General features: G+C 44.8%; 1 protein-coding gene across 5 annotated transcripts in view; it reads left to right on the top strand.

The window, feature by feature from the left end:
* The window catches only part of METTL22 (methyltransferase 22, Kin17 lysine), a 44,374-nt gene that overhangs the window by 12,086 nt on the left and 13,589 nt on the right, over positions 1-18,699 (top strand). For 2 of the 5 annotated variants that reach the window (XM_074965490.1, XM_074965486.1), the window contains exons 1-2: positions 15,150-15,230; positions 18,410-18,558. In XM_074965490.1, coding sequence (XP_074821591.1) covers positions 18,426-18,558 — 133 coding nt within the window. In that variant the 5' untranslated portion in view covers positions 15,150-15,230; positions 18,410-18,425. Of the gene's footprint in view, positions 1-15,149; positions 15,231-15,520; positions 15,543-17,385; positions 17,414-18,409; positions 18,559-18,699 lie in introns of those variants that run through there. The other 3 variants (XM_074965487.1, XM_074965489.1, XM_074965488.1) reach the window with 3 other exon arrangements.

The following is an 18,699-nucleotide window of genomic DNA, read 5'->3' as shown; positions in this document are numbered from 1 at the left end:
ATGTTGGATTAAATACAATTTGAAATGAGAGCTCAACTTACTTTCAGCTATTTGTTTCTTAAACTTTAAAATATTTTCAGTGTCTGGGCTCATGATAATGGCATATCTATGGACAAATGCAATTTTTTGTCAGTATGCCCTGGGAAATTAGAGATGCACTTAATCCTGAACAAAAATATTAGGCATATTAATACAAATCTATTTGGGATTTTTCTACTTTTTTTTTTTTTTTTTGGTGTCAACTTCATCCTACCACTCAGATTGCTTGATCAAAGCAGGTCTTTAGAGGAGCAAGTGTCAGGCAGTGTGTCATACTTCCCTTCAGATGCTGGCAGGGAGGAAGTGAATTCAGACACCAGAATATTGTTGTCTGGCAGCGGAGTGGTGTGACTAGAAAAAAATACACTTACGAAAGAGAGAAATTGTACCTGTTGTGGCATCAGCTTCCCTGGCATCTCCATCTGCATTAGCATCTGCTTACATAATGGGGAATAGAGATTGCAATGTTGTTGCACTGCAGCACAAACATGGGTGGAGGCTACTCCATGGACGTAAAGATAAGAGCTAATGGGACCAGAACTTCACTGCATGTTCTTATTTTGATCGCACTAAACAGAGTATGTCTCAGGCTATCTACATGCCCACTTCCTTATTCTCAAGAGTACAGAGGGTTTTCTTGGGGGGAGGAGGGGAACAAGGAGCAAAGGGTGGCAGCAGAGAATGAGTGTTTCTGAGGAGTCATGGGCTTAAACCATCATTCTTGATGGGGGTCTTAGCCAAACATTCCCTTCTTTGGTTTTACTCCTGCAGGGGGCAGTGTGATGTTCTCACTCAAGCAGGATCTAGTTCCTGTGTGGTCCCTATGCTGCTCATCACAGTTTTTACCTTGCACTAAAATGTAACTCTTTAAGCCTACACTGTGCACAGGCTCAAGTCCCATATGCACTTCTAGGTTGGAGGTCTTCCATGTTACCCATTGACTTGGCTGACATAAAATAGAATGAGCTCTGCAGTAGGAGAGCTTTGGCTTAAGTACAGACTGTAACATTCCATTCTGTAAGAGTCTGAGAAATTGTGGGCCTGTTCCTCAGAATACTGAGTTTTTTACAGTCTGCTTGTGTTCCTCAATATGAGCTGAAAGATGGCATCCCCATTCAATAGCTCTTTGGTACAGTATGTCAGCCTGGGGCAAACTGAGTTCCCCCTGTGTTAAAGGCCCCATCTGTACAACTTAACAAAGAGGAGAGTAGAATTGAATTGGTCTCATCTATAAAATATTTGTTCCCCATGTAGATACTTATAATGGGCCCGTCAGTCTAGCAGACACAGGTATAACAAGAGCCAATGGCTGGAAGTTGAAGTTAGATAAATTCAGACTAGAAATAATGTGTAAATTTTTAACAGTGAGGGCAACTAACCACTAGAACAATTTACCAAGGGTCACAGTGGATTCTCCATCACTGGCAATTTTTAAATGAAGATTGGATGGGGTCTTTTTAAAGACAGGGTCTAGTTCAAAAAGGAATTATTTTGGGGGAATTCTATAGCCTGTATTACACAGGAAGTCAGAGTAGATGATCATAATGGTCCCTTCTGGCCTTGGAATCTAGGAACACCTGACAATGAGAGCCTAGTTCAGGGGTTCTCAAACTTCATTGCACTGCAACCCACTTCCGACAAAAAAAATTGCTACATGACCCCGAGGGGGGGGGCGGAAATGAAGCCTGAGCCCACCCCAGCCCTGCCACCCCTGGTGGGGGGGCAAAGCCAAAGCCCCACCGCTCTTGGCGGCAGGGGAGCCCCACACACACTCGGGGCTCAAGCCCTTGGGCTTCAGCCCCAGGCAGTGGGGCTCAGGCTTCAGTCCTGGGCCCCAGCAAGGCGAATGCCAGCCCTTGGTGACCCTATTAAAATGGGGTCATGACCCACTTTCCTTATTCTCCACCCACCTGGCAAGCTGTCCTCTAGGATCTAAGGAGCCACTGCAGGGAAGCATGGTGGTAGGTCTTGACCATAAACTTCCCCCATACAGATACTGTAGTGATGAAAACATTTTGCAAGGATTTCCTAGCAGCTGTTAAATCTATAGGTGGTGCAATAATTTCTCTCAGGAGAACTTAGACTTTTGATGTAATAAACTACCCCACAAGTCCTTTGCACTTGCATCTCTGTGAGGAGTTTGGAAGCATGGATAAGCCAAGACAGGAGCAATCATTAGAGCCTCTTTCAACTCTGAAAATGCTACATCACGCTCTTCTGACCACTGGAATGGTTTACCTTTCTCACCCAACCTATGCAGTGGTGTTGCAATGTAAGCAGACCCACAAATGAACCTTTTGTAATAGGATCAGACCCCTATAAAACTTTGCACATCTGTGAGTGTCTGGGGAGTTGGCCAGCTCTGTACAGCCTCAATTTTCCTTTTGTCAGTGGAAATGCCCTCCTCACTAATTGTATGCTGAAGGTAGATTACCTCCTTTGTAACAATTCACATTTCTTTGTGTTCAGTTTAATATTGGCCATCTTCAGATTATCACAGACCATTTGTAAATGTTTCAGCTCTTGCTCAAAGGTTGTAGCGTGTAAAAGGATAGCATCTATGGATAACAGACAGGCTAAGAGGGGCATGTCATGTAATTCCCTCCCCATCAGCCTCTCAAATGTGGCTGGAGCATTGCAAAAGCCCAAAGCCATCACTTTAAATTGCCACAGGCTTTGTCCTGCTGTGAAAGCAGTTTTTTCCCCCATGTCTTTTGGATGAACTTCCACGTGCCAATACCCACTTTTAAGATCCAGTGTGGAAAACCAGATTGAACCTGCTGCAGCATCCAGGGTATCATCTTTCCATGGTAATGGGTAATAATCCTTTTAAATGGTTTCATTTAATTTTCTCTAGTCCACAGAGAATCCTTTTTCCTAGCCAGGACAATGGGTGAGGCTCAAGGGCTAGATGAAGGCTCAATTACGCCTTCTTGATACGTTTCCTTGATGGCCTGTAGAGCATCTTCCCTTTTTGCTATTGGTAACTGGTGAGGTGACTGTTTAGTGGGTTGGTGATCCCCAGTATCGATCTTGTGCTGGACCAGTTCAGTACAACCTATATCTTTGTGGGATTGGGAGAACAACAACTGATTCCTAGCAAGAAAGTCTCTTCAACTGTTCTGCTGTTTCCCATTTAACTGTAGTGCATAGTATTGGAACAAGTCCAATAGCAGCTCTGGGAATTCACCTTTATTTGTTCCCCCATTGCAGTTTTCTTCTATACCAGAATTTACCAGATCTACTGGTTCATATTTTGCAACTGCAGTTTCCTTTTTTTACTATTTGCTGCTTGTCAGAAACATTCAGTAAATGAACAGGGATCAGCTGAGATCCACAAGAACTTTAGCAGCTAAGATTCCACCAAACCCTGGGTCTCAAAACAGCTTTCAACTACTTACCATCTGTCCTCTGGAGGAAAGCTACAGCAGCATGTAGTCGTTATAATGGTTACTGCCCACAAGGGCAGGGCAATTTGTTCACTGCAAACTAAGTGTTTGCAAAACATTTCTGTCTCCTGGGCCATATCTTTCAAAGGGATTTCCACTGAGTGAATTTTCAAGACACCTCTCTTGATTATACAGCTATTAGAGCATAATGAAATCCAAGCCAATTATTAGCTCATCCACTATTTCAGCTACCCAGACTTCTTGCTCAAATTTTAGAGTTCCAGTCTTCAAACCCAATTTGCCCAGTCTTTGGACGGGTGCCTTTGCTCCAGTCACTGTCTCCATTGGAGACCAATTAGGTGGTTCAGTTTTGGATCCCCTATTCCTGTGCCTTTTTAGTGTTTCTGGTCTAATATGTTTGAGCCTGTGTCAATTAGCCCTATACACATCACAGATTCTATTACACACTCAGTAGCCAAACTTCGATTATTGTTGTTGAACTGCCAAGATCTAAACTAAAACTGTGGAGCTGATCCTTCTATCTCCAAGCTTTGCCCCTTCAGCTTAGTGTCCCTCAGTTTCCCAAAGTGGGAGAGAGGCACCTAGACGCTTGTGGCAGTCTGTCTTGGCCCACTTTAAATTTTGTGGCCAATTTTGTCACACTACCTGCATTTTTAACTGAACTTTTTCTTTGGTTTTTAAATTGCCCAATTTCCCTTTTTTTTTAAACCACATTTATTGTCTGTTCTAACCATTGAATATGGTCCTGAACCAGATTAGAATCCCCTCTTTCGTCATACATATGAGACACAGACCTGTACTTACAGGGCTCATGGCAATCGGCTCCCATTTTCCTGACTAGCAGCTGCTTCCCCGTCTGGGGAACAGCTGCAAGAAAAGATTCAAGTTCTATCTGTGGCATATTCCTCAGCCTGCTGGAGTGTCCTTGGCTCCCTTTCTCGGATCCAGATCTGCAAGTCCAGGTGAGCATCTATACATCTGTGGCATCTGGATATGCCAGGAGGACAAGCCGTCACAGGTCCTCTGCCGGGGTTTCTTCTTTCCCTCTTCAAGCCCTTAGTTCCAAGCCAACTCAGATTAATGGCTAGGCCCAAGGTTTGTACCAGGTCTGGCTAGTGCAGTCTCTTTTATGTGGGTGAATTCTGCAGCACAATCAGAGCTGGGCCACACAAGTTGACTGCTAGAAACCCACCATTCTGTCCCCCTTCACAGCCATTCATTTGAGCTATAATGTTTAACTGAGCCAAATAAGCTCCCCCTCCCCCCGAGAGTTTCCCCCTCAAAAATTGTGGGCTTTTGCACTGAGCTGCTATATATATAGCCTGCCCTCTCCCTTCTGGGTCTCTGGGGGTTACAAGCAGGGTAGAAAACTGTTGTAAATGTCTGGTTTTACCTTAGTCCTCTGGCTGGCTCAATTCCTCATTCAGATGGCTGTCTTCCACTGTGGTTTATGACTGTTGGATTTCCTCCTGTCACTGAATTTTTAGCTCTATAAGTACTTGCTGCAGCTCATCTCTGTAGGCAAATTCCAGATTGACTAAAACTTGCTTGGTCTCCACAGTTTCATGGAAGAACTTCTTGTTTATAGCAGCTAGATTATTGGTCACCTCATCATTCCGTTTTACCATTCTAGATGAGGCGTTTGGGAAACCCAGCTGCAGATCTGCCCAGAAGCTTTGTAGCTGTTGCTCCAACAGAGATTTCACCTCTGGCTGTAAGTCCTCTGTGAGCCCTTTCTGCCAAACCTCCAGATACTCCTTGATTTCCATTCATGAAGCCTCCAGCTCTTGTTTTAGGTCGTATCATGCTGGCCATTTTTGATTTCTGCAGGTATCTCCATTATTTGTTTCCTCTTGGTTCACCATGAATATCGAGTAGCTTTAATCTAATCTAACTCACATACCAATAACAGTGAAGCCACAGCAGCAAAAACTTCAGCACAGACTAGCTGTCTAAGGAATTACCACGGTCTCAGATGAGCTTGTACACCCATGTTGCAGTGGCATCACTTTTATCAGTAGGCAAGTGAGCACCATTAAAGCTAGCTCAGGTATGTTGATTTGTGCTGAAATCACATGCTTTGATTGAAGTGTAGACATATCGTTAATCACTCGAAAGGGCTAGGATTGCCCCCGAACTACATGGTTGTCCTAGGGTCATCTGCATGGATTTTCTCTTCTCTATGCCTCCTGCACCAACTCCTATGCTCTCATAGCACAGCTCTCTTGGAGTCACTGTGCAAAGACATTTCCTGTCAACAGCCCTGGTAGTAATGTCCCTTTTTAAGAGCAGTTTCCTAGCATGGAAAAACTGGGCAAATATTAATGCAGCTTCAGGGAGAAGTTATTACTGCTGCTATTCCAGTTTTGCCAAATCTCGTGATCTTATTGCAATTCTTATGAGATTTGTTTTTTCTCTTAAAGCCTTAGCTTCTGGAATCATGTGATTACAGGAAACCCTCTGCTTTTATTTTTTTCAAACAAAGCAAGTTGCTAGCCCTCTTGGCTGTGGAGAAAAGCTTGGAAACATGGTCACAGTGCACCCTAAGGCTCAAAAACCAGAAGGCAAATTTAAAAATCCTAAAATATACTTATATATTTAAAAAAAACTCATGATTTTTTTAAGCTAGTGTCATGATTTTTTTGTCTGTCTCATGAGTTTTTAAACACATGAGGCTGGCAGTGCTGCTATTCTGAATCACAATATGGACAGTTGGCATAGAAAGCAATAAAAGTTTAGTAAGGCTCAGACAAGAGGCAGCGATTTATTGATATATAGGACTGTGTAAGAAATAAGCACCGACATTTAATAGTGTTTTAGTTCTATGCTTTTGGATTGAATAAGGAAAGCTAGCATCACAAATCTATTGCTGACAAAAGATTGCTCTGCCATCTTACCCAGGGAAAAGGGACCTGCTTAATCTGAGGCTAATATATCTGCCTTCTATCCAGGGCCAGCTCTAGGCACCAGCAAAACAAGCAGGTGCTTGGGGCCACCCCTAGAAATGTGTCCTCGCTGCCCCAGCTCGCCTCCGCTCGCCTGTGCCTGCTCCCCTGAGGATGCTGCCACTTCTCCCTGCTCCCTCCTAGGCTTGCCGCGCGCGAAACAGTTGTTTCACGCAGCAAACCTGGGAGGGACAGAGGAGAAGCTGAGCGGTGGTGGCGGTGGAGCGGAGGCAAGCTGGGGCGGGGAGTGGTTCTTCTACCCCCCTATTACTTTATGTGCTGCGCCCCCCACCCTCACTCACCACCACTCCACCTGCTCTCCTGAACGCGCTGCCTCTCCCTTGCCTGAGAGGGAGGGGGGGAGAAGCAGAGCAGTGGCATTTTTCAGAGGAGCAGGCAGAGCGGAGCGGAGGTGAGCTAGGGCAGGGGGTTGCGGGGGGGGGGAGCCGCAGGAAGCAATGGGGGGTGGGAAATGCGGCATGCCCGGGGGAGGAGGTGGGGCCAGGGATTTGGGGAAGGGGTTGGAAAGGGGCAGAGTAGGGGTGGAGCCGGGGGCGGGGGGGGCATGAAAAAAAGTGGGGGCAGCCAAAAATTGTTTTGCTTGGGGCGGCAAAAATCCTAGAGCCGGCCCTGCTTCTATCACTCTCTATCGCTCTCCTGTAGTTCCCTTGACGCCTTCTAGGAGCGTCCCTGTTATCTCATTAGTTGTCCCCCGGAATCATTTGGCTTCCAGGTCTTGTGGATCCTCCCCTTAGGCTGTGGGGAGGTCCTTTAGCAGTGGCCAGGCTTCCACCTGCCCACTTCCTGGATTCCAATAGGATCACTCTCCTGTAGCCATCTGGCCCGACCCTGTCACAACTGGTAGCAAAGGGGCTAAAGAGAATAGTAACCATAATAGTCTATTAGTAGGAAGAGAAGCAGACCAGAGTGAAGCAACTTAATAAAATATAAAATATGGACAAGCAAGAATGTCAGCTTGAAAGCCCTGATGTGATTATGGTGCTCAAATGTCTCATCGGCCTCAACACTGCTATAACGGAGGGGAAGGCTGGCAGCTGACTGAAATGCAAGAGCAGGAATTAGAGGGTTTTTTGCAGCAGTCGCCCAAGGAAAATTCTCCATCTAAGCACAAACGCATCAGACACAAAAGAGTGCAGTTAAGAATATAATGATTTATAAACATGCTTCGTTTTATTTGTAGAGCTATCTCTAAAAGCATCTGAAGCTCTTTACTACATGGCAAAAACATTAAGGACTGGAAGCAGAAAGCAGTGAAATAAGGTAGAAGACTTGCAAATCATATGTTGATGACGACGACTCTCTTTCCATTTCAATAGGCGCTCGGGAGGGTGTTAACCAGCAGCTAGTAAGTTAGACATTTTTAAATCAGTAGGTTTCGCTAATTTGCGTCCAAGAGTTTGTAAAAAGCTGATGGAGGAGCTTGCTGGACCATTATTGTTGATTTTCAATATGTTTTGGAACAGTGGGGATGTTCCAGAAGATAGGAAGAAAGCGAATTGTGCCAATATTTTAAAAGGGTAAAAAGAATGACCTGGGTAACAAAAGGCTTTTCAATCTGACATTGATCCTGGGCAAGATAATGGAGCATCTGATATGGGACTTGATTAATAAAGAATTAAAGGAGGGTAATACAATTAATCCCAATCAATATGGGTTTATGGAAAATGTATCTTATCAAACTAATTTGATGAGGTTACAAGTCTGGTTGATAAAGGTAATAATGATGTAATATACTTAGACTTCTGTAAGGTATTTAACTTAGTATCATATAATATTTTAATTAAAAAAATGAACACTAGAATATTAAATGGATTAACAATTGGCTAACTGACAGGTCTCAAACTCTAATTGTGCATGGGGAATCATCATCAAGCAGACATGTTTCCAGTGGAATCCTAAGGGGATCAGTTCTTGGCCTTACGCTATTTAACATTGTTTTATCAATGACCAGGAAGAAAATATAAAGTCATCACTGATAAAGTTTGCAGATGGCACAAAAACTGGGGGAATGGTAAATAATGAATAGGACAGGAAACTGATACAGAGCAATCTGGATAGCTTGGTAAAATGGGAGCAAGCAAACAATATGTGTTTTAATATAGCTAAATGTATACATCTAGGAACAAAGAATGTTGGCCATACTTACAGGATGGGGGACACTATCCTGGGAAGCAGTGATTCTGAAAATGATTTGGGAGTCATGGTGGCTAATCAGCTGAACTGCAGTCTATGGCTGCATAATGTCTAGGCCTGTTAGTTTGACATCTGTAGTATGCAAGGTCTTGGAAAAAATTTTGAAGGAAGAAGTAGTTAAGGACATTGAGGTCAATGGTAATTGGGACAAAATACAACATGGTTTTACAAAAGGTAGATCATGCCAAACCAACCTGATCTCCTTCTTTGAGAAAGTAACAGATTTTTTAGACAAAGGAAATGCAGTGGATCTAATTTACCTTGATTTCAGTAAGGTTTGATACAGTGCCACATGGGGAATTATTAGTTAAATTGGAAAAGATGGGGATCAATATGAAAATTGAAAGGTGGATAAGGAACTGGTTAAAGGGGAGATTACAGCGGGCCATACTGAAAGGTGAACTGTCAGGCTGGAGGGAGGTTACCAGTGGAGTTCCTCAGGGATCGTATTTGGGACCAATCTTATCTAATCTTTTTATTACTGACCTCGGCACAAAAAGTGGGAGTGTGCTAATAAAGTTTGCGGATGACACAAAACTGGGAGGTATTCAGAGAAGGCCCGGGATATCATACAGGAAGATCTGGATGACCTTGTAAACTGGAGTAATAGTAATAGGATGAAATTTAATAGTGAGAAGTGTAAGGTCATGCATTTAGGGATTAATAACAAGAATTTTAGTTATAAGCTGGGGACGCATCAATTGGAAGTAACAGAGGAGGAGAAGGACCTTGGAGTATTGGTTGACCACAGGATGACTCTGAGCTGCCAATGTGATATGGCCGTGAAAAAAGCTATTGCAGTCTTGGGATGCATCAGGTGAGGTATTTCCAGTAAAGATAAGAAGGCGTTAGTACCTTTTTCAAGGCACTGGTGAGACCTCATCTGGAATACTGTGTGCAGTTCTGGTCTCCCACATTTAAGAAGGATGAATTCAAACTGGAACAGGTAGAGAAGGGCTACTAGGACGATCCGAGGAATGGAAAACCTGTCTTATGAAAGGAGACTCAAAGAGCTTCGCTTGTTTAGCCTAACCAAAAGAAGGCTGAGGGGAGATTTATGATTGCTCTCTATAAATATATCAGAGGGATAAATACCAGGGAGGGAGAGGAATTATTTAAGATCAGTACCAATGTGGACACAAGAACAAATGGATATAAACTGGCCATCAGGAAGTTTAGACTTGAAATTAGATGAAGGTTTCTAACCATCAGAGGAGTGAAGTTCTGGAACAGCCTTCCAAGGGAAGCAGTGGGGCAAAAAACCTATCTGGCTTCAAGATTAAGCTTGATAAGTTTATGGAGGAGATGGTATGATGGGGTAACATAATTTTGGCAATTAACTGATCATGGATCATGGTAAATAGGCCCAATGGCCTGTGATGGGATGTTAGATGGGGTGGGATCTGAGTTACTACAGAGAATTCTTTCCTGGGTATCTGCCTGGTGAGTCTTGCCCACATGCTCAGAGTTCAGCTGATCACGATATTTTGGGGTCGGCAAGGGATTTTCCTCCAGGGTAGATTGGCAGAGGCCTTGGGAGTTTTTTGCCTTCCTCTGTAGCATGGGGCATGGGTTACTTGCTGGAGGATTCTCTGCACCTTGAAGTCTTTAAACCATGAACTTTGAAGACTTCAATAGCTCAGACATAGGTGAGAAGTTTATTGCAGGAGTGGGTGAGTGAGATTCTGTGGTCTGCGTTGTACAGGAGGTCAGACTAGATGATCATAATGGTCCCTTCTGACCTTAAAGTCTATGGGTCTAGCAGATGAAGGTATAACTCAATCCACTTGCTGGAAGATGAAGCTAGACAAATTCAGACTGGAAATAAAGCATAACATTTTAGCAGTGAAAGTAATTAACCATTAGAAAAATTTACTACTCCTGAGGGAATTCTGCAACAAAAAATTTAAAATTCTGCACACAATATTTTAAAATTATGAAAAAAATCTGCATATTTTATTTCTCAAAATAACACAATATAATCACACCAGTTTCAATTATTTTAGTAATTTATTTCAAAATACCTGTCAGCAATTATGTCTGTAACAATACAGACAACAAAAAAGATTCCCCCAGGAGTAGAGAGTTAAAGGAGGCCCAATGACAACCCAATTCCTGTTTCTCTGTTGCGCACCTTGTGAAAAAAAGGCAGAAATTGGGCTTGGTTTTGGCTTAATTGGCTTGTGAGTTGCTTGTTGGCTAGTTTTTTGGCTTGTAGCTTGTTGCTTCTTTTTTTTGATCGGCTCCTGGCAAGCAGGGGCAAGGGGAGGAGAGAGTCAGGGGTGCACAGTGGGCCCACCACAGTCCCAGACTGCATGCCAGGGGGATCTAGTCACATAGAGGTGGCTTGTTTTGAAGTGGGATTAGCTTGATTTTTGGCTTATTGTGAAAGTCTGGGTGCTTATTTACTGCATGAAAGTTGGCAACTGTGCACCTCAGTCTGGGTGTGTCACACATGCCAGCTGGACACATCTTGGGGGAAAACTCTGCCCCTCTGGTCTCAGACACCCACACCTCTTCCCCCCAGAGCCCACCGCAGGGCACCCCCAGGTCAGACAGCTGTTCCCTCTCACTCCCACCAGCCCAGCCTTGGAGTACCCCCCACCCCCACCACAGACACCCACAACCCCTACCCCTAGAGCCCAGCTGCGGGACAACCCCCAGCCCAAACACCCGCACACCCTAACACCCAGAGCCTAGCTGAAGGATTCCCTCCCAGCCCAGACACCCTGCACCCACTACCTCACAGAGCCCAGCAGTGGGGCTTCCCCCAGCCCATGTTTTATAAACAGAGGGCTTCAGTCTTCAGCAAGGCTGTCTGTTAGGCACCTCACATACACATTCATTTATAAAAATTGAATTGTAGAATAAATTCAGTAATGAAGTTATGGCACATTAATTCCACATGAACTATAATACTGTTATTTAGCAGCATGTGATTGATACACAGCTTGGGGGGGTGGTGGAAACAAGTGAGGGGAGAGGAAGAAATGAGATGTAAGAAAAGAATTCAGCAGTTTGTGGATGAGAGGTTTTATCAATTAAAACTAAAAACTGTTTGAATTCTCATCATGCTTCTGCTTGCATCCCTGACAGTAATGTACAGTACTTGCAGAGAGAGAGAGAGAGAGAGCTCAGTAGAGAAAAATTGTGAATTGAGTTACACAATGAAAATGTCAGCTAGATATAGGACAAGCTATCATTTTCGTTTTGAACCCATTTGACCTATGACTGCTTCTGGGAATTCTATGAGAGGCTGCAGCAGCTTAGTTAGGAATCGGTCTCTCAGAAACTATGGATGAAAGGCTCTGAAATGTAAGCATTAAGTATGGCTTCTATTTTCCTAGCTCCAGATTTGGCAGACACACAGTCTGGTCTTTTCACATCCACTAAATAGGATTAATTTCTATAAAAGTTCTGCCTAATTTTAAAATCACTGGCAGTGCCATTCTGCAATAGCTGTCCCCTGAAATGTCGTTAGCATTCTCTGCTCTCCCTCTGCAGGGGACTTAGGCCAACATCAAGCAGCTGGGCCCCATCATCCATGCCCTACCTTTTCCATCCATGGCTTATCTTGACCCCAAAGCCTTGCTGGGCAGAGGCACAGAAAGCTAGTGTGGAATCCTGCACCACAAAAAGAGTCCCCATATGCAGAGCCTCTCCAGAGCTGGACCTCTGCACAATGCAACTCCGGTTCCTTGGAGACCCCTTTGCCATCCACAAGATTTGGCCTACAGTGCTCACTGGGTAAATAACATGCAGAGGCCTGATAATTTCATTCTTCCTCAGACTCCCTGAGACAGCAATTCCAAAACTAATTAATTGTTATATCATATAATTTGCACTTTGATTTAAAAACTTCTTTGTGTAAAGTAATAGTATTTAACTTTTTAGATAGTGACATTTACTGATGCAGTTTTTGTGTTGTTTTTCTCCATTGTGAATTGATAAGATTTCATGATGAACGTGACCTGCTTTGCTTCTGTGAATGGTTTTAGCACTTTGCAGCAGCAGGGACTATGCTAGCATAGAGAGGCTCCAGTAATAACTTAGGTGGCTGCATATCACCCCAAAAGTCAAAATAATATTCTGGTCTTTTCATGAGAGCCAGATGAAAGGAAGAAAAAAATCTTCAAAGCACTTTTCTCTGATGCTGACCCAAAATAATTTAAAACAGTAACTACAATAATGGATGTGAAAGGCTGGATATTTCTCTCCCCTTACAACTGTACATTGTGGACCTTAAGAGTGCCACAGCCTAAAGTTCCTAATAATTCATAGGCGCTGACTCCATGGTTGCTCCATGGCTGGATCACCTACAGGAAGAAAATGGTGGGTGCTGAGCCCCTACCAGCAATCAACCCCCATTTCGCCCCCAGCACCTTCTGCCCCCCAGCAGCCCCGCCAATCATTACCTCCCCCTCCCACCAGGCTGGGACAGGAGTTTGGGGTGCGGGAGGGGGTGAGGGTTCTAGGTGTAAGCTGTGGGGTGGGGCCAGGGATGAGGGGTTGGGGTGTAGGAGGGGGCTCTGGTCTGGGGCTGAGGGGTTAGGAGTGCAGAAGGGGGTGAAGGCTCCGGCTGGGGGTGTGGGCTCTGGGCTGGAGCTGGGGATGAGGGGTTTGAGGTGTACGAGAGGGCTCAGGGCTAGGGCAGGGGGTTGGGGTGTGGGAGGGGGTGTGGGGTGCAGGCTCCAGGAGGGAGTTTGGCTGCAGAAGGGGGATCAGGGCCAGGGCAGTGGGTTGGGGTACAGGCTCAGGGAGGGAGTTAGGGTGCAGGAGGACTTTCAACGGCTCAGTCAGCAGGCATTTCCGGTCGAAAACCAGATGCCTGGCAATCCTATAAGGTATAAGGGATTCTCAAGGACCAGTTACAGGCACAGCTGTCAAAATCAGGTCAAGGTTAAGTCTGCTGTAAATTACTGTTCTTTGACCTGATTTTCCTGCTATTGGATGCATGTAATTCCAAGGACCTTCATGGGGCCTTGTGATGGGGTACAAAAACCTCACACTGTCTGAACAGGTTAAAAGGCAATACTTGGCCTATGTAGCCCCCACCTCTGGGCTTGCAGAACATGCTGTGACTGGAGGAGCTGGTTAAAATGCAACTCAGAAGCCAAGGTGAAGGGTGGTGGACAGCCTACAAGAGAAAGGAGCCATTCTTCTGACTGGTTTCCTGCAGGTTGAGCCTGAGAGAGGAGAGCAGGTAAGGCCCACAGGTGGTGCCTTCTTTAAATACTGCTTTCTTTGAGAACCAGCAGGTCATGCAGGGCCTTGCACCTTTGGACTTTTTCTTTCTTTCTTTTTGGATGAGAGACTGGACTGTAAGGGTTATACCCCAAACTGAAGGGACCTCATGATAGCCCAGGGAGATTAATTTGGACTTCCTGTGGGGACAACTGTGCCTGTGTTGCTTCCCACAGGGCCCTGGGGTGGGACACAATGGAGAGGAAGGGCCCAGGCCCCCCTGTGACACCCTAAAAGGGTAAAGGCCCAGATGTGGATGGAAAGTTGAAGATTCCTAGCTTAAGTTCAGGCACAAATATTGTTACTGCCCTGACAAAGGGGCAAAGAGCTGCAAGCTGGATGCATTAATTACTAGGCTGTCTCATCCTTTGAGCCCCTATCACTCTTGTAGGAAACTAATAAGGGCTTGTCTACACACTGGGGCAATGTGCACTACAGGTGTGTGATTGTGAAAGCACACTAACCTGTGGTGCATTAATTGGTCCATGTGGATGTTGCTGGTGTGCAATAAAGGTTCCTTAGTGCACTTTAATGTACTAGCATTTCAAACTCTACATTACAGTGCATGGGGAAACCTTTAGTATGCACCAGCAGGTATTCAATAGGCGAACCGTGGGCTGAATCTGGAGTGCCAGACACGTTTGTTCAGAGCCTGAAAGCGCTTTATATTGCTTTTTATTATTATTTTCTCTGGAGTCTGAACCTTGACTATACCCTGACCGAGAAATTTGGACCGTGACAAAAAATAATTGACCACCCCTCGTCTACACAGACAAACTAATGCGTAACAGGTTAGTGTGCCTTAGCAATCACACCGCTGTAGCCCGCGTTGCCACACTATGGAGACAATCCCCCGGTGTGTTTCCAAAGGGTTTTAGGGAACATCCTGTGTCAGCACCAATTCATCGGATACGAAGCGCTAGCAGGGACGGTGCAAGCCCCCCAGCGGCCGCCAGCCCGTTCGAGACGCGGGGCGCTGGAGCTGACTCCCCTTGGTGCCCACGCGCAGGTGGGGAGGCTGCAGGAACTGCTGGGCAGCCCAGGGGAGACGAAGTACCCAGGGAGCTGCCCAAAGCCGGGGGCAGGGGCAGGTTAAAAGCCAGGCCTCGGGCCACTGAGCCAGGCTCCTTACAGGTGCGAATCCAGCCTAGCCCCGCCCCTTACCCAGGGGGCCCTTGGGTAAGTGGTCGGACAGCAGCAGCATCCGGGTCCCTGCTGCCCCGCTTTGTTCCCCCTCTTGCTCTCAACAGGCCACGCCCCCGATCAGGCCCCTCCCTCCCCCCCCACCGCCTGGGCGGGACGCAGGGTGATGGCGTCATGGGGGAGCTGGGGCTGCCCCATGGCGGCGGAGGCGGCCGCCTTAGCTCTGCCGCAGGAGGTGAGCGCCGGGCCAGGCTCCCCCAGGCCTTGGTCCCTCCCCGCCGGCTCCGGTCCCGTAACGCCGGGGCTGGGCCGCACGGGCTAAGCCGCGGGGCCTCTTCCTCACAAGCGTCCATGCCTGAAACCCCGGGCTCCCGGCGGTGGCCGCGCCCCGGTGCCCCGGGAGACCGCCGGGGCTGGGACCGCCGGCTTGGGGAGCTGCCGCAGCCATGGCGGGCGGTGCAGAGGGGGCTGGGAACGGGGGTGGATTGTCTGTCGCACCCCGGGAGCCGCTGTCCGCGAGAGCCCTGCGTGGCTTTGTTTCTGGCAGGTCTGTGACCCCTGGGCACCGCCCGCCCCGCTCTGCAAGGAAGGGAAACGCAGTCCCCGGAACAAGGAGTTCTCCGCCACCGTGGGCAGCCGGCGTGTTTTGTTTGGTTAGCTCAGAGTGCTTTGGAGAAAGAAGTCAGTTAGCAAACCCCCCTTGTCATCAAGAAGCAACGGGGAGATGAGGCACGAGTCCAGCTTTTCTTTACAGCTTGCCTTTATGGCTTACCACCTACTTCTTTGAAACAGCATCTCGCTTCCTTGCCTGAAATATGGGGAAGCCTGCGAGTGAGGAATGCCCAAAGTACAGCAATTGCATCCCAAGTTGTGAAGTGTAGCTTGTAGCGGTCCTTTCCTTGTAGGTCTTGTGTTCGCTAGGGAATTTTACACCCACCTCCAAAATAAAAATACAGAAATCGTTCTTCTTTCATTTTACTACTATATTTGGAAAATAAGGAGTTTTTCTGCTAATGTGAAACAAAATATTTAGTTACTAATTCTGGTCATTTTTATTTGTCTAGTAAGTTTACCAGTGGTAGTAGCTATTCAAACTGAAATATCATTTCATGTTCATTAATTAAACAATGGTTCATATGGTGCTGTGACTTTTTTTTTTTTTTGGAGTGAGCTAACTATTCCATTTGTTTGTCAGCAAATCAGTTTCATTTACAAAGTATAGCCTATGAAATACTTCTCATCTCAAATAAGTGATAAATGTAGACAGGAAAAAGAAACATTTTCTAGTATTCATAAGGATTACACTCTGGTTTGTGTTCTGGGAGAAGATTCAGCACATGGCCTGCGTATTAAAAATCCCAGAATAAGAATGAGTTAAGATGAACATGATACAAATGAAATGGGGTAAAGAGATGTTTAAGAAGAGATTATGTTCTATTTTTATTCTGTGACAACAAAACAGCTGTTATGTTCTCAGAACATTTCTATGCTGTAATACTGACATGCTGCTTTTTGGACTGGAAACATTATTCCTAATTTAAAACAAACAGAAAATCAAAATTTATCTCAGTTCCCATGGAGGAAAAGCCTACTCCTTATCAGGAAAGCACATAGAGGGGTTTGGGCCTCATTTTGTGGAGAAGTGCACCAAGCAGCTGAGTTTTCATGAGAAAAGGGAGCATATCTATTTGAATTTTAAAGGACCAACCAGTGGTGGTATCCTTAGTGGCCTGTCCCTGTTGTGATACTTTTGTCTCTGAGAAGGAGCCTGTATGATGTGTGCTGGACTGGAAAGTTGACTGTTGGCAGCTACACCAAGAGTTATATGCCACCTTGTGTATATCTTGTTTTTAATTTGTCCCAATCTCATGTATCTCATCAGAAATGCATTGAGAAGGGTAAACAGGATTTTGTGTCACTCCATTTTCCACCTTAGTTATCATCTCCTTCCACTAGAATGTGTAACTCTTACATGTGAAGAGAGAGGCAGATTCTTTAAGAGTCACGGGAAGTCTGGGGGGAGTTTACTTGCTCGAGAAGACACATAGAAGCCCAGATTTTATTTGAAATAGCTTATACTCCTTGCTTTATTGGTTACAAAGACCGAGAGACAAAATACAGGATACTTTTGATCCCTTCTATATTCACCCCAGAGCTTACCGCATTCTTCTAGTTTCTTATTTTCTACTAGGGTCTACACATCAGCTTCCCTAACACCTCTGATAAAAGACCACATTTGGGAACATTTTTTTTTAAGTGCATTTTTTCTGATTCAGATACAGTTCTAGGTTAGAATAGACTGTCCACAAAATGTATAAGAAAGGGACCAAAAGTTTCCATTTTCAAAAAGAGAAACCAAACAGCTGATGTTTGTGTCTGTCTATCCACAGGATCACAGATAAGGTTCAAAATTATCATGTAAGTTACAGAGATTTTTAAATGTTGAAAAACATTTCCACAGTGAGGGGTTATTTTCTATTAATGTATGTTTGCACCTCTGTAGAGGGAGCATGGTTTAGCCCTCGACATTAGTGCTCCTAAGCATGTATGGAGGAATGACTAGAAAGAATGTAACTAATATTTTAAAAAGCTCTTTGCGCTCTAATTCTGAAGCTGTAGGGCAGAAAATCAGATTTGTCAATGCCTATGTTCACTGCAAGATGTTGAAATACTGATGTTGCCAAGAGTTGGGGTTTACTTTGCTTTTGTAATGAAACATTTAGACATACTGGCCACAGCTTGCAACAATGACTGGTGATTTTGGGTGCCCAAAATGAAATGCATTAAAGTTGCCAGACTTTTTGAAAGTGCTGAGCACCCACCATCTAAAAATCAGGCCTTTTAAAGCTATCTCAAGCTGGCCACCAAAAGCCATTAGTCGCTTTGAAAACTTTGAGCTGTGTATGTATGTACCAAAGTAAAGACCTGTTTGATGTGGTTTCAGAATGTGGTACAATTTTTTTTTTACACAGCTTCCCTTTCCAAATGGTTTGGTGCAAGATTTGTGCCAGTCAGCCTGGAAAACCCGGGGTTGTGTATTGACAGCACATTGAAGCCTCGGTTTTGTAGTGGACAGCATGAGATGTCAGCAACTTTACTGAATGCATAAATGATATAATCTGTAGTTTTTTTCTTATAAGGAATGATATGGCAACTTTTAAAACTACCAGACTATAACTCAAAGCTATATTTATATTTATTGTTTTTACAGTGGACATCCTGCTTTACTTTTTTTTTAATATCTTATTGGAGAGTGATGTACTAAGTTTGCATGATTCTGACTTGCCTGGGATCTTCACCATAACTGTCTTATGAAGTTATTCCAATGAGCAAACATTTTAAATAAAATGTATTGAGAAGAGAAGCATCTCCTGTTGTGACAGCATTTCACAAGGTGCTGTCGTCTTGTTGTAGATGTCCCTAGCATACTATGGTAGATGTGGCAAAGAAAGAGACAATGGATGACATCACATTTAGAAGCAACACTGTACTTTCTGATGTTCATCTACACACCCCAAGCAAAAGACATCTCATGGTGCGATTGAATACCGTTGGACAGCCAGGTAATGTACAATCAGATAGTGCTTAGAATTTCACCATTGGTAAAATGGGGATAATAATATCGACCTCCTTTGTAAAGTGCTTTGTGATCTACAGATGAAAAACTCAATATAAGAGCTCCGTATTTATTTATTTATCTTAAA

The sequence above is a fragment of the Natator depressus genome, chromosome 10 (genome assembly GCF_965152275.1).
Source record: "Natator depressus isolate rNatDep1 chromosome 10, rNatDep2.hap1, whole genome shotgun sequence".
NCBI classification, from domain to species: domain Eukaryota; kingdom Metazoa; phylum Chordata; order Testudines; family Cheloniidae; genus Natator; species Natator depressus.
This window is presented reverse-complemented; position numbering and strand designations above follow the sequence as displayed.